The following is a 15,427-nucleotide window of genomic DNA, read 5'->3' as shown; positions in this document are numbered from 1 at the left end:
TTAAGGAAGATAGACTGGATATGAGAATATTTTCTTTTAGCCAAAGGATCATTTATTTTTGGAAGAACTTGACATCTAATCTTGTATAAGGCTTATTTAAATTTAAGAAAGGTATTTCTGCAGATGTTTTTTTTTTTTTTTTTTTTTTTTTTAAATATAAGGTTTATGCCAAACAGGCATAGCTTTGTTGCATTAGTTTGCTATTGTTAATACTATTAATAATAAATAATAAAATATTTATTATATTTATATGAAAATATATGGGACATCTATAAATAAAGCTTAATTTTGTGTAATATTTATGCAAACTGAAATAGATATTAATGATATTGTGCACAGTTTCAAGAACAAACAGTTTCTGAGAGTAATCACTCATTACCTATTAAATTCTCTCAGATATTATTTTTAATGTTATTGTTATTAGTTTTTTTCTACAGGGCATTTGGAAAGTGACTAAACACTTGTATGACAGCAATGTGTAAAATGATATGAGTAATTGGTTACCATGCACCATTGTGTGGTGTGATATGAGACCTGTGCATCCACCTAGTCGTGTGTCAAGGTAAGTTGGTTGTGAGACAGCTATTGTGACAGATGATTGTGGAGTTTATTAATGATGGTTTTGTCATTGGAGGAGTGTATTTTTTGGCTGAGTATGTTTTTAACGAGCATGGCGAGTGTACAGCAAGCGTCTGAGAAAACTCTTCTAAGAAATTTCAAAATATTCTAGTACCACATTGGCATGCTGTGTGGGCATTAATAGAAAAATTTCATGAAACAAGTGCTGTAAGCAACGTGGAGCATAGTGGAAGGCAACCGAAACTGACAGAAGAGAAACTCCTGGATATTTCAGATTTGATGCTGAAAAGTCCTTCAAAATCAATGTAGATATTGTAGATATCAGTCCTGCAACTGCGCATTTAGTGGTAAGGAAGAAGCTATGCCTTTTCCCATACAAAATCGCGCTGTCCAAGAATTAAAAGCAGCAAATCACCAAAAACAAGTAATTACTGTCACTGGTTTCAACAGTTCATCACTAAAATAGAGATGGCATTCTGGCTCTTACATTCTTCACTGATGAGGTGTAATTCCATTTGTCAGGGTATGTGAATGCTCAAAATACCCGATTATGGACATCTGAAAATCCACAGTCTACATCAAACACCTCTACATTAGCAGAAGGTTGGTGTTTGGGTTGCTATCTCCAGAAGAAGAATCATTGAGCCTGTCTTCTTTAATGAAAAAATAACCTCTGAACATTACTGTTCCATTATTCTCTACCAAATCATTGGCAAACCGAATGAAGATGAAATCAAGAATGGGTGGTTTCAGCAAGGTTCTGCTGCTGCCCACACTGCTACATGATCAATGACACTCCTATGCAAAATTTTTGCTGCTTGAATAATCTCAAATCTGTGGTCCCCTCATTCATCAGATTGAACCACTTGCTTTTCATGTGTGGAACAACAAAAAATAAAATTTAAGAAGAAAACCCTCAGAGATATCACAAAAGAAGAACTAAAGGTGTTTGAAAATAAAATTAAACTTGTTCAGGCCTGTTTGAATGTCGATGGTTTTTTTTTTTTTTTTTTTTTAGGAGCATTAGCAACTAAGGCCATATTGCTCCGGGGATATGCGGTGGTCATTCCCTGACCTTTTCGCATCCTCTGTATTTGGTGGTCATGGGTTTGAATCCCGGTCTAATCAAGAAGCGTGTGCTACGCATTGCTGCTCCTGCCCACCTGGCTATGGAGGCGCCTGGATGTCCATGCAGGTCAATTTCAACATCTATTGTAATGGGCTACTTATATAAGTAAAACTGGGCAATAACAAATGTTTTGTAATAATAAGATTAAAAACTTACTTTCCTTTGAAATAAGTGTACAGTGACTTTCTGAATCCCCCCACCCCTGTATTATTGTTAGATGATATGCTATATTAAATGATATTGTTACTGATATTTTTCTTTAATATATAGTTAATGTTATTTTATGCAGGTTGACAGTATTTTTTGTATTTATCTGCTTATTCTCTTTCTAAAAAAGGACTAAAAAGAATTTTAAATAAGATTTATTTGCTGTTATATGAGTTTTATATACTGTAAAACTTTGAAATTCATAAAGCCTTAAATACAGCCTTGTAACACTGAGATTTCTATATACATGTCCTTTATTCACTAAAAATGTATACTAATCCATGTATGTGTTTGTTTTTAGGTAACATCAGTAACAAAAATGAGGAACTTCCTTTTGGAACATAGGAAAGCCTACATAAATATCAAGTAAGAATAGCAAGAATTCTTTTTGTAGTCAGTTAAGTGGTGCTAATTACACATATTTACATCATTGCCATACTAGACAGAGTTAAGAAGTTGAACTAATGACGAAACTGATAGTGTGGAAATCATAAGACACAATAAAAAAAAAATTACCACTAATTATATTTGGTGTGCAAAATCAGTTTGTTATTTCTATTTCAAAATTGTTCTGGGCTGCTAAATTGTAACATTAATGACAGAATTTAAATAATTTTCATATTGTACTTTTAGAGACATTTGAAGTTATTTGCAAAAGTAGACTAAGAAGCATTTGAGGAACTCAAAAAAGATAATATGATTGGAATTTAATGAATTTCTGTATAAACTTTCCAGGGAGGGGAAACCAAAGTTAAATAAGTAGTACTCACTTTGGATCCATGTTATGCAAATATATTTGTTGAATACAGAGCTGGCACAAGGTTTCATTTGCCCTAGGCAAGACTTAAAATTTGGACTCCAGTTGTATTCTGTACCATCCATCCATCTATCTATCCATCACCCTGCCTACCAACAAGCTTGGCGCCTCCGTAGCCAGGTGGGCAGGAGCAGTAGTGCATAGCACATGTTTCTTGATTAGACCAGCGTTCGAAGCCCGTGATCACCAAATACGGAGGATGCGGAAAGGTCAGGGATTGACCACCGCATAGCCGCGGAGCAATATGGCCTTAGTTGCTAATGCTCCTAAAAAAGCCAAATAACAAATAACATAACAACCAACAAGCTTACCTATTCTCACCCATTCATCTATAATATTATCCCTTCCTCCCTTAAAATATTATCCCTTTTTACCTATCTTTTCTATTAATATTTTCGGAAGCTTTTAATTAAATATCAAAGTAATGCACTGACAAAACGACTCCGAATGTCATAAAACCATAAAGAGGATTATGTCGTAAATCAGTCTTTTTTTTTTTTTAAATATATTCTTAATATTTGATAAAATATTTAGATAATTTTATTTCTTTATTTAGAAATAATTATTACCTTATTTAATTTAAATAATTATTTTTTTTTACCACCAGAGCACCTTCGAGGGCACTCTGGTCGCTGAAGAGAACAGTCAGTGGAAATTTGGCTGCTGTAAAGGGATAAATATTTTGATACTTTTACCATATTCTTCGTTAATTAACATACTACATTGTATTTTACAAAGATATTAAATAGGTTTAGTAGCATTCGTTAACTTCTTATTTTGAATTTAACTAGTGATTTTGGAAGTTACAACTCCTGGTATTGGTGCCAATATTGTTGAACTAACTGCCATATTGTAATTGATAAGAAATAGCACAACGTATATATCTCGAAGTGATAACATAAGGTATAATCTAAAACAAGATAACGTAATACGAAGCACAGTTAGGAATCTTTTAGCTTAGTATAGTATTATCAATTAATCAAAAATATTTATTAATCTTATTAAATTTTATTGTTAATTAAACTGTATTTAAATGGAAATCATGACCCAGACTAGAGCTGCGAAGCAAAGATCACAGACTAGCGAGGGTGCTGTGACTCTGGGGAGAAACGAAGGGAGCGATTCTCGAATGCATCACAGTTCCAAAAATGTGCAAAATGTGAAATGTTTGCTGAACTTTTTAAAACAGGACATGATCTAGTTAAAGGAGAATGTATTTGTGTGTGCTAGATGCCTAGAGTGTCAAGAAATTAGGCACCAGCTTAGCATTCTGATGGTGATATTGTTGCACACATTGGAACTAATGACATTAAGAGTAAGAGATCTGCAGATTTACTCAACAGGCACAGGGCAATGTTGAAAAAAAGTCACGAGTTAGGGTTGAATGTGAAAGTGTCTTCAATTCTGCCCAACACGATAGGAGGGAGTATATGATGAGAGCCTTGTTGATCAATTCGGCCATGGAGAGATTGTGCAAGGCACAGTGGATAGAATTTTTTTTCAGCCTCGTCTGTGCTTGTTGACAGGAGAGACTGCTTCTACAGGGATGGGGTACACTTAAATAGAAAGGGTGCAAGAATATTTGCTGATGCTATTGAGACAGTGTTAGGTGGGTTGTAAAACTGCTAGCTTGGGGGATACACAGACTAAAAGGGTAACAGTGGCTGCAGGCAGAGGCAAAAGTGATTCTTGCATTGCTTCTATTGGAATGAGCAGCAGCATGGAAAGCAAGGCAATGGAGATTTCCAGGACTGCTGGGAGTCATAGTGGAACAAATAAATACATGGGCTGTGTTAGGGTAACTAAGAGTAGAAACAGGTGCACGTATACTTGCATGTTCACCAATGTTAGGAGTATAGTTAGTTAATAAATTTGATGAGCTTGAAGTGCTAGTCAAGACATCAAAAGGCAGTTATTGTTGGGATATCAAATATGAGGTGTCCCATGGACATTAGCATTGCAGAATTGGAATTTGGGGAGTACAATTTGTACAGAAAGGATTGACAGGACAGGACAGGAAGGGAGGAGGGATTATGCTGTTAGTTAAGAAACATAAAATCTAAGGAAGTGCATCCAATTGATGTTGGTTGACAATGCAATGTTGAGTCTGTTTGGTGTGACCATCGGCATCAAGTGGCCGACCGGGCTAGCCGAGTGGGTAAAGTACCTGCCCGGCAACCCAAAGGTCGCGGGTTCGATTCCCGCCTCGGGCTTGGATCAAAGTACTGCAAAAACCTTGGGAGGTGCAATATGGCCACAGAAGCCGATGCGCCAACAACTACCAAATCAAAAAAAAAAAAAAAAAAAATCGGCATCAAGTGGACCAATCTGATTCATGAATTTTTCTTCTGTGCATTTCTCAACCATGCATTTTTCTTCTGTGCAATGAGTCTCATTAGTTCATCTGACATTCTTTTTATGGCTAAACCTTGAACAGTATTTCTTAGTTGGTATGAAAAGCCTAGTAGCTACCTAGATTAATTCCTTACATCTTTAAGTAAATTCCACATCAGTACATTGTGATCACTAGCACCAAGTGGTTCCTTTATGTGCAGATTCTTAATCCATGAGTAATCAGTGGTAATAATTAGATAAAGAGTATTACCCCCTATGGTTCTACAGCAGTATGTTCATATTAGTATGAACATACTAAGTTCAAGAGTAATATGAACATACTAATGTTCACATTACTCTTGAACATACTGCTGTAGAAAATAATCATCCAATAAATCCACAAAAGTTACGGCTAAGGAAGAGAAAGGCGGCATGAGAACTATGCCAAACTACGGGAAATTTCTGGACAAACTTGTTTGCTACTGCTGCACTTTAGTTCTGCTTGCTTGGTAAATAGATGGTGCATGTTATCATTAGCAGCAATGCATGTGCTACTGCAGCTTTGTGCTGCATGCTCGGTAAACAGGCATGTATGCTATCGGTTTAGAGCAGAAGTCGAGAACGATATATTGAATGACACGCAGACATGACAGATGATGTATTGATTGGTGCGTGAACACAACAGACAATACCATCATAGCATTAAGTGATTGATTGACATTATGATACATACATATATAAATAATCTTTCTTTCTTCTCTGTTGTTTGCTAACCTAACATTTAAAGTTACATAAGTAAACCTTTTCCTATTATTTCCTAACCTAAGGTCAGGTTAGAAAATATAATGAAATATAAAGAAACCTTTTCCTTTCTTTATAACCTAACCTTAAAAACATACAAATAAATCAGTAATATCTTTTTTTTAATAGTGAAAACACTCATGAACTCCAATAATCTGCTTTTAATATTGAGAAAAAACATAATAAAGCTAATAATAATGAATGGAACGGTGCGTTTTCAGATAAAAAAAAAAATCAATTGCACAAATATGAATCATCTATTTCCACCTCAGTAGCTGTTTGCAGACCAATAATTTGACCATATGATGTTATTGTCTGTTATGTTAATGCACCAATCATTACATCGTCTGTCATGCCTATGTGTCAATGAATATATCATTCTCCACTTCTGCTCTGGACCAACAATAAGCACCATCTGTTTACCAAGGGAGCAAACACTCAAGTGGTTGAGGGAGAGAAGACAGAGAGTGGTAATCAATGGACACTGCTCATCATGGACTAATGTTATCAGTGGAGACCCTCAGGGTTCAGTGTTGGGTCCATTATTGTTTTCTGTATTTATAAATGATATTGATGATGGTATATCAAGCTTAATGTCCAAGTTTGCAGATGATACGAAGGTTGGCAGGGTTGTCAAGGACACTACTGACACTATGCTGCTGCAACAGGATCTGGAAAGGTTGAGCAGATGGGCTGAGAACTTCATTTGCCGTTGAGCAGATGGCAAATGAAATTTAACATTGACAAATGTAAAGTACTGCATATGGGAAACAGCAACCCCAGAGCAACGTATCAGCTCTGTGGTACTACACTGACAGTAGTAGAATGAAAGGGACCTGGGGGTGGTTGTGCAGGCAGATATGAAGTTCTCTGAGCAGTGCAGACGGGTTGCAAGAGTAGCTCATGGTGTATTGTCAATGATATATAGGAATTTTTCTAGCAGGGATAAGGAGGTGATTATTCCCTTCTATAAGGCAATGGTCAGGCCACACCTAGAGTACTGTATACAGGTCTGGAGGCCTCATTTCAAGAAGGATGTAGAGCTGCTGGAACGAGTACAGAGAAGGGCAACAAGATTAGTGAATGGAACAAAGGGGGTGCTCTTACAAAGAAAGGCTTAAGTTTTGCAAATTACAGTGTCTGGAGACTAGGCACCAGCGAGGTGATCTGATAGAGGTGTATAAAGCCTTGAATGGTTTGAGCATGCTCAATGCTGATGGGATTCTTCCTCTTGCTCAGAGTAATCACCTGAGAGGGCATAAATTCAAATTGAGGAAAGACAGATGTAGGATAGACATGCGGAAATTTGCCTTTAGCCAGCGGGTGGTTGGTTGGTGGAACAGACTTCCATCCCTTGTCGTGGAAGTTGATAGCCTAAATAAGTTTAAGGCTCAGCTGGACAGGTATTTCGAATGAACAGAGGGGTGAAGTGGAAGCGGTTTTTTTTTTTTTTGGCTGATGCTGCATAAGCCTGCTTTCTTGCATCAAATGCCTCTACTAATGCTAATGCTAAAGTGCAGTAGCAACAAACCAGTTTGTCTAGTAAGTTTCCCACTGTTCTCTTGTTGGCTTTCTTTACCTTAGCCAGTCTTGCTAGTGTGCAAGTGACCAACCCACAAGTTCCAATCAATATCTGGGAAGTTAAAATCCCCTATTTTATTACATTCTGATTTATTGGCCTACTCTATTTGCTGTACAGTTGTTCGTTGTACTTATCAGAGTCAGTAGGCCTATAATATCCTCAGTTTTGTTTTCACAGTTCTTCTGTCAAACCAAACTGACTTAACATTGCACTGTCCGCCTGTGTCAACTGGATGCATTGCCTTAGATTTTGTTTCTTAACTAACAGAATAACCCCTACTACCTTCCTATCCTGTCTGTCCTTTCTGTACACATTGTGCTCCCCAAATTCCAATTCTGCATTCCTTATATTTATGTGGTACATTGTCTCTGATATCAAAACAATATTCACATTTGATATCTTGACCAGCACTTCAAATTCATTGAATTATTTACTATGCTCTTTGCATTGGTGTACATGCAAGTATACATGCACTCATTCTTACTCTTAGTTACCTTAACACTTGAAATCCTGAGCACCTTGCTTTCCAGGCTGCTGCTCATTCCAAAAAAGGCAGTGTAAGAATCATTTTCACCTCTGGCTGCAGAGATTGTTAATCTATTAGTCTATGTATCTCCCCAGGCTAGCAGTTTTCTGACCCACCTAACACTGCCTTGATATCATCTGCAAATATTCTTGCACTCTTTCTATTTAAGTGTATCCCATCCCCGTAGAAGCAGTTTCTCCTGTTAACAAGCACAGACCATGCTGAGAAAAATTCTATCCCATGAGCTTTGCACAGTCTCTCCAGGGCTGAATTGATTGACAAGGCTCTCATTGTATATATTCCCTCCTATCATGTCTGGGCAGAATTGCAGATATTTTCAAATTAAACACTAACTCACGACTTTTGTTTCCAGTACAGACATTATGTTAGGCACTTCACTAAAATGAGCCTCCAGGACCAAAGTCCATATGAACTAATAACTTTCAATTTAGAATTTGTTTTCCCCAAGGTTAATAAGTTAACCAATATTTATAAAATAAAGTAATTAATAAATATTAGCATAAAATACTATATACAATTTTACATATTCACTCAGTCAGCTAAATGAATTATTTACAATATACAATATTTAAAATTAAATTAAATTATTATTATTAAATTATTATTATTAATAGCCATATGATGCAAGGAAGCCTAAGGCTTATGCTGCACCAGCCAAAAAAAAATTCCCAAGTTACCCAGAGAGAGAGAGAGAGAAAGAGAGAGTCAGAAGTAGAAAGGAATCGCCAAGAAATAGAAGAATGGTGATATCCAGCTCAGGACCCTGGGTGTGCCAAGCCCATACTCACCAGATGTGAGTCCCCGGGGGTTATAATACATTATAAAACCAAATCCATCTAAAACTGAGAAAATACAATATACAATGTGTACAGTGTAACCAATCTGCCCTTTCTGTTCAATGTGTACAGAGAGGACAGACAGGTTAGAAGGGAGGAGGGGTTATGCTGTTAGGAAATAAAAAATCTAAGGCATCCAGTTTACATGGGTGGCCAGTGCAATGTTGAGTCAATTTGGTGTGACATAAGCACTGGGAAATAAAATAAAAAAAATGAGAGGAGTGTGTTATAGACCTAATGACTTTGATGAGTATAATGAGCAACTGTACAGAGAAATAGAGTGGACTAGTTAATTGAATGTCTTATAATGGAGGATTTTATCTTTCCAGATATTGACTGGAACTTGAGAGTTGATCACTCGCACACTAGCAAGACTTTTGTGGATTTATTGGATGACTGTTTTCTACAGCAGCATGTTTAAAAGGCAACTGGAGGGAGTAATACTCTTGATCTGATTATCAGCAGTGATTTATTAATGCATTAAGAATCTGCAGATAAATGAACCACTTGGTGTCAGTGATCACAGTGTACTAATGTGGGATTTACTTCAAGATGTAACTAACATCAGGGGTGGAAGAGTTTTTGCTTTCATAAAGATGACTACAGTAGTCTCGCACAGTTTTTAAATTCTATACACTAGTACCAACTGATGATGCTACCAACAGCAAACTCTAAATGGGAAGTATTCAAGAAATTAATCTTGGAAGCTACTTGGCTTTTCATGCCAACTAAGAAATACTGTTCAAGATTTACACCTAAATGAATGTCAGATGAACTACTGAGACTCATTGCAGAGAATAAAATTGCATGGGATGCATATAAATCATCAGGTGACACAGAAGTTTAAGGTAGGTATAAGATAGTATGTAATCAAGTCATGAAGGAGGTTAGGCAAACGAAGGCACATTATGAGAAATCTTTGGCAAAGGATGCAAATAAAAACAGTAAAGACTTCTTTACTTATGTAAACTCTAGAAGGAAGGGGATGAATCAGATTGGTCCACTTGATGTCGATGCTTTGAGTGTTGATGATCCTGCTCAGGTAACTGACGAACTGAATGAGTATTTTGCATCTACATTCACACATGAGAAATTCTATAGGAAATTGGAGGCCAGAAGTTTATTACACTTTAACAGGGAGTTAAATGATTTTGTAATAACTGAGAGCAAAGTGGAGGAGAGATTGTTGAAGTTAAACTTAAGATAGGTGGTAGATGGGATTTATCCAGTCATATTAAGGGAGGCAGCAAAGGAAGTAAGGAAACTCTTACCAATAATTATGAGAGCATCCTTGGGTTTACGTGAGGTCTCCATGGACTGAAGATGCACAAATCTATCCCCAATTTACAAGGGTGCGGGGAGTCAAAGAGTGACACGAGTAATTAGCATTAGCATTAGTAGAGGCATATGATGCAAGAAAGCAAGCTTATTCAGCATCAGCCAAAAAAAAAAAAAAAAAAAAAACTCCACTCCCATTTCACCCCTCCGTTCGTTCGAAATACCTGTCCAGTTGAGCTTTAAATTTGTTTAGGCTATCAACTTCAACAACAAGTGATGGAAGTCGGTTCCACCAACCAACCACCCGCTGGCCAAAGGCAAATTTCCGCACATCTATCCGACATCCGTCCTTCCTCAATTTGAATTTATGCCCTCTGAGGTGATTATTCTGAGCAAGATGAAGAATCCCATTGGCATTGAGCATGCTCAAACCATTCAAAGCCTTATACACCTCTATCAGATCACCTCGCTGGTGCCTAGTCTCCAGACACTGTAATTTGCAAAACTTAAGCCTTTCTTCGTAAGAGCACCCCTTTGTTCCATTCACTAATCTTGTTGCCCTTCTCTGTACCCGTTCCAGCAGCTCTACATCCTTCTTGAAATGAGGCCTCCAGACCTGTATACAGTACTCAAGATGTGGCCTAACCATTGCCTTATACAAGGGAATAATCACCTCCTTATCCCTGCTAGAAAAATTCCTGTATATCATTGACAAGACACCATGAGCTACTCTTGCAGCTCGTCTGCACTGCTCAGAGAACTTCATATCTGCCTGCACAATTACCCCCAGGTCCTTTTCATTCTCCACCACTGTCAGTGTAGTACCGCAGAGTTGATACGTTTCTCTGGGGTTACTGTTTCCCATATGTAGTACTTTACATTTGTCAATGTTAAACTTCATTTGCCACCTCTCAGCCCATCTGTTCAACCTTTCCAGATCCTGTTGCAGCAGCATAGCGTCAGTAGTGTCCTTAACGACCCTGCCAACCTTTGTATCATCTGCAAACTTGGACATTAAACTTGATATCCCATCATCAATATCATTCATAAACACCGAAAACAACAACGGACCCAACACTGAACCTTGAGGAACTCCACTAATAACATTAGTCCACGTTGAGCAGTGTCCATTGATTACCACTCTCTGTCTTCTGCCACTCAACCATCCCCTTATCCATAGCAGCAATTTGCCTCCAATGCCACACTGCTCCAATTTGTGCAGCAGTCTTCCATGTGCAACAGTATCAAAAGCCTTTCTAAGATCCAAATATATAATATCAAAGTTATTCCCTGCATCCAGTTCTTTTGTGACTACATCATAGTATCCAATCAAATTGGTCAGGCAAGACCTGCCCTTAACAAAACCATGCTGCGTCTGAGCTATAACTGAATTCTTGTCTAGATGTTCCTGCAGTGCTTCTTTAACCAGTGCCTCCATTAATTTACCTGGAACAGAAGTTAAACTAACAGGTCTATAATTACTTGTGTCAGCCTTTGATCCTCCTTTGTGAATTGGGGTCACATTTGCACATCTCCAGTCTATGGGTACCTCCCCTGAGTCCAAAGAAGCTCTCATAATTATGGCTAGGGGTTTGCATACTTCCTTTGCTGCCTCCTTTAATATAACTGGATAGATCCCATCCACCCCAGGCGCCTTTTTTATGTTTATCCTCAACAATCTCTCCTCCACTTTCCTCTCAGTTATTACAAAATCATCCAGCTCACTGCCAATGTTTACTTTACCTACATCATTCTCCTTCCTGAATAACTCCTCATGCGTGAATGTAGATGCAAAATACTCATTTAGATTGTTAGCCACCTGAGCAGGATCCTCAACTGTTGAACCATCAATATCCAGTGGACCAATCTGATTCATCCCTTTCCTTCTCGAGTTCAAATATGTAAAGAACTCTTTTCTGTTTTTCTTTGCATCCTTTGCCAAGGATTTTTCGTAGTCTGCCTTTGCCTGCCTAATCTCCTTTGTGACTTGGTTACAGACCAACTTATATCAAGTGGAATCAGATTGGTCCACTTGATATCGATGGGTCAACTGTTGATGATCCTGCTCAGGTAGCTAACAAACTAAATGAATATTTTGCATCGACATTCACACATCAGGAGTTATTCAGCAAGGGGAATGCCAGAGGTGTATTCAACTCTAGCAGTAAGCTACAGAATCTTGAAATAACTGGGAGTAAAGTGGAGGAGAAACTGTTGAAGATAAACACAGGAAAGGCACCCGGGGTGGATGGGATCTATCCGATTATATTAAAGGAGGCAGCAAAGGAAGTAAGCAAACCCTTAGCCATAATTATGAGAGCTTCCTTGGACTCAGGGGAGGTACCCGTAGACTGGAAATGTGCAAATGTGACCCCAATTCACAAAGGAGGATCAAAGGCTGACACAAGTAATTATAGACCTGTGAGCTTAACTTCTGTTCCAGGAAAATTAATGCAGGCACTGGTTAAAGAAGCACTGCAGGATCATTTAGACAAGACTTCAGTTATAGCTCAGACACAGCATGGTTTTGTTAAGGGGAAGTCTTGCCTGACCAACTTGATTGGATATTATGATGCAGTCACAAAAGAACTGGATGCAGGGAATAACTTTGATATTATATACTTGGATCTTAGAAAGGCTTTTGATACTGTTGCACATGGAAGACTGCTACACCAATTGGAGCAGTGTGACATTGGAGGCAAATTGCTGCTATGGATAAAGGGGTGGTTGAGAGGGAGAAGACAGAGAGTGGTAATCAATGGACACTGCTCATTGTGGACTAATGTTATTAGTGGAGTCCCTCAGGGCTCAGTGTTGGGTCCATTATTGTTTTCTGTATTTATAAATGATATTGATGATGGAATATCAAGCTTAATGTCCAAGTTTGCAGATGATACAAAGGTTGGCAGGGTTGTCAAGGACACTACTGACACTATGCTGCTGCAACAGGATCTGGAAAGGTTGAGCAGATGGGCTGAGAGGTGGCAAATGAAGTTTAACATTGACAAATGTAAAGTACTACACATGGGAAACAGCAACCCCAGAGCAACGTATCAACTCTGTGGTACTACACTGACAGTGGTAGAGAATGAAAGGGACTTGGGGGTGGTTGTGCAGGCAGATATGAAGTTCTCTGAGCAGTGCAGACGGGCTGCAAAGGTAGCTCATGGAGTATTGTCAATGATATACAGGAATTTTTCCAGCAGGGATAAGGAGGTGATTATTCCATTGTATAAGGCAATGGTCAGGCCACACCTAGAGTACTGTATACAGGTCTGGAGGCCTCATTTCAAGAAGGATGTAGAGCTGCTGGAACGAGTACAGAGAAGGGCAACAAGATTAGTGAATGGAACAAAGGGGTGCTCTTACGAAGAAAGGCTTAAGTTTTGCAAATTACAGTGTCTGGAGACTAGGCACCAGCAAGGTGATCTGATAGAGGTGTATAAAGCCTTGAATGGTTTAAGCATGCTCAATGCTGATGGGATTCTTCCTCTAGCTCAGAAAAATCACCTGAGAGGGCATAAATTCAAATTGAGGAAAGACAGATGTAGGATAGACGTGAGGAAATTTGCCTTTAGCCAGCGGGTGGTTGGTTGGTGGAACAGACTTCCATCCCTTGTGGTGGAGGTTGATAGCCTAAATAAGTTTAAGGCTCAGCTGGACAGGTATTTGGAACGAACAGAGGGGTGAAGTGGAAGTGGTTTTTTTTTTTTTTTTTTTTTTTTCTGGCTGATGCTGCATAAGCTTGCTTTCTTGCATCAAATGCCTCTACTAATGCTAATGCTAATGCTAATCTATCATAGGCTTCCATGTCACCCATTAATTTGTATGTATCCCATGCATTTTTCTTCTCTGCCACATGTCTCATTAGTTCATCTGACAACCATTTAGGCCTAAACCTTGAACAATATTTCTTAGTTGGTATGTAAAGGCTGGTAGCCTCCAAGATTAGTTCCTTGAATGCTTCCCATTTTGAGTTTGCTGTTGGTAACATCATCAGTTGGTCCCACTGTATAGAATTTAAATACTGTCTCAGACCATCATAGTCGCCTTTACGAAAACAGAAACCCTTCCCTTTACCTCTGATGGTAGTTACCTCCTTGAGTAAATCCCACTTCAACACACTGTGATCACTGCCACCTAGTGGTTCATTTATCTGCAGATTCTTAATGCATGAAGAATCACTTCTGATAATCAGATCAAGAGTATTGCTCCCTCTTGTTGCCTCACGAACATGCTGATGTAGAAAACAATCATCCAGTAAATCCACAAAAGCCTTGCTAGTGTGCGAGTGACCAACCCACAAATTCCAGTCAATATCTGGGAAATTAAAATCCCCCATTATAAGACTCTCTGATTTACTGGCCCACTCTATTTCCCTGTACAATATCTTATTATACTCATCAGAGTCATTAGGCCTATAGCACACTCCTACTCTCAATTTTGATTTCCCTATGCTTATGTCACACCAAACTGACTCGACACTGCCCTGTCCATCGATGTCGACTGGCTTCACTTCCTTGGACTTTGTGTTTCTTAATTAATAGCATAACCCCTCCTCCCCTCCTGTCCTGTCTATCCTTTCTATACACATTGTATTCCCCAAATTCCAGTTCCGCATTACTTATATCTGTGTGACACCACGTCTCTGATATCCCAACAATATCTGCCTTTGATGTTTTGAGCAATACCTCAAATTCATCAAATTTATTTACCAAACTCCTAGCATTGGTGTACACGCAGGTATACATGCACCTGTATACCTGCAGGTATACAGGTGCATGTATTACAGACCTGTTCATTTAATTTCTGTTCCATGGAAAATAATAGTCACTCGTTAAAGAAGCCGTGCTTCTTTAACTAGTTATAAGCAAGATTATAAGGGGTATATGTATCAATATTGTAAAATAGTTATTAAACTTACTGTTATTTTCAGTTTTAACTGCAGAATTTAAGTTTTGGCAATATTTACAATTATATTGCTTAATTTAATATTTTGTTCCAGTTTAATTTTTAACATTAAATTTTTTAATTTAAATTTTATCATTATTATTATTATTTCAAAATAGTTTTAACATTGTAGTTCCAAATAATAATAAGATAATGGTGACACCTAACCTGCTTTCTTTTGTATAGCACCATCAGAAACTTCATGTGTAGATTTCTGAGCTAATGCAGTTGTTGTTAAACTTATTGTATACCTTTTATAATATTTTGGCGAAATTTATAAATTCTGATCTTTATCAAATCATTCATGTAAATTGTTGATGAAAGTATCTTGTTACGTAGCTGTTATTTGCCTTATTTTTCATATAAG

At 37.9% G+C, this 15,427-nt stretch overlaps 1 protein-coding gene across 1 annotated transcript in view; it reads left to right on the top strand.

The window, feature by feature from the left end:
• Syx18 (syntaxin 18) overlaps nucleotides 1–15,427 on the top strand; it is a 131,299-nt gene that overhangs the window by 9,195 nt on the left and 106,677 nt on the right. Inside the window, exon 2 of the mRNA XM_090368710.1 lies at nucleotides 2,217–2,281. Within this exon, the coding sequence (XP_090224836.1) occupies nucleotides 2,217–2,281 (65 nt within the window). The remainder of the gene's footprint in view (nucleotides 1–2,216; nucleotides 2,282–15,427) is intronic.

This window comes from Mastigoproctus giganteus, chromosome 2, assembly GCF_048544385.1.
Source record: "Mastigoproctus giganteus isolate SK-2022 chromosome 2, ASM4854438v1, whole genome shotgun sequence".
Classification (NCBI taxonomy): Eukaryota; Metazoa; Arthropoda; class Arachnida; order Uropygi; family Thelyphonidae; genus Mastigoproctus; species Mastigoproctus giganteus.
The sequence above is the reverse complement of the archived record's forward strand: the minus strand, read 5'-3'. Positions and strand labels throughout refer to the sequence as shown.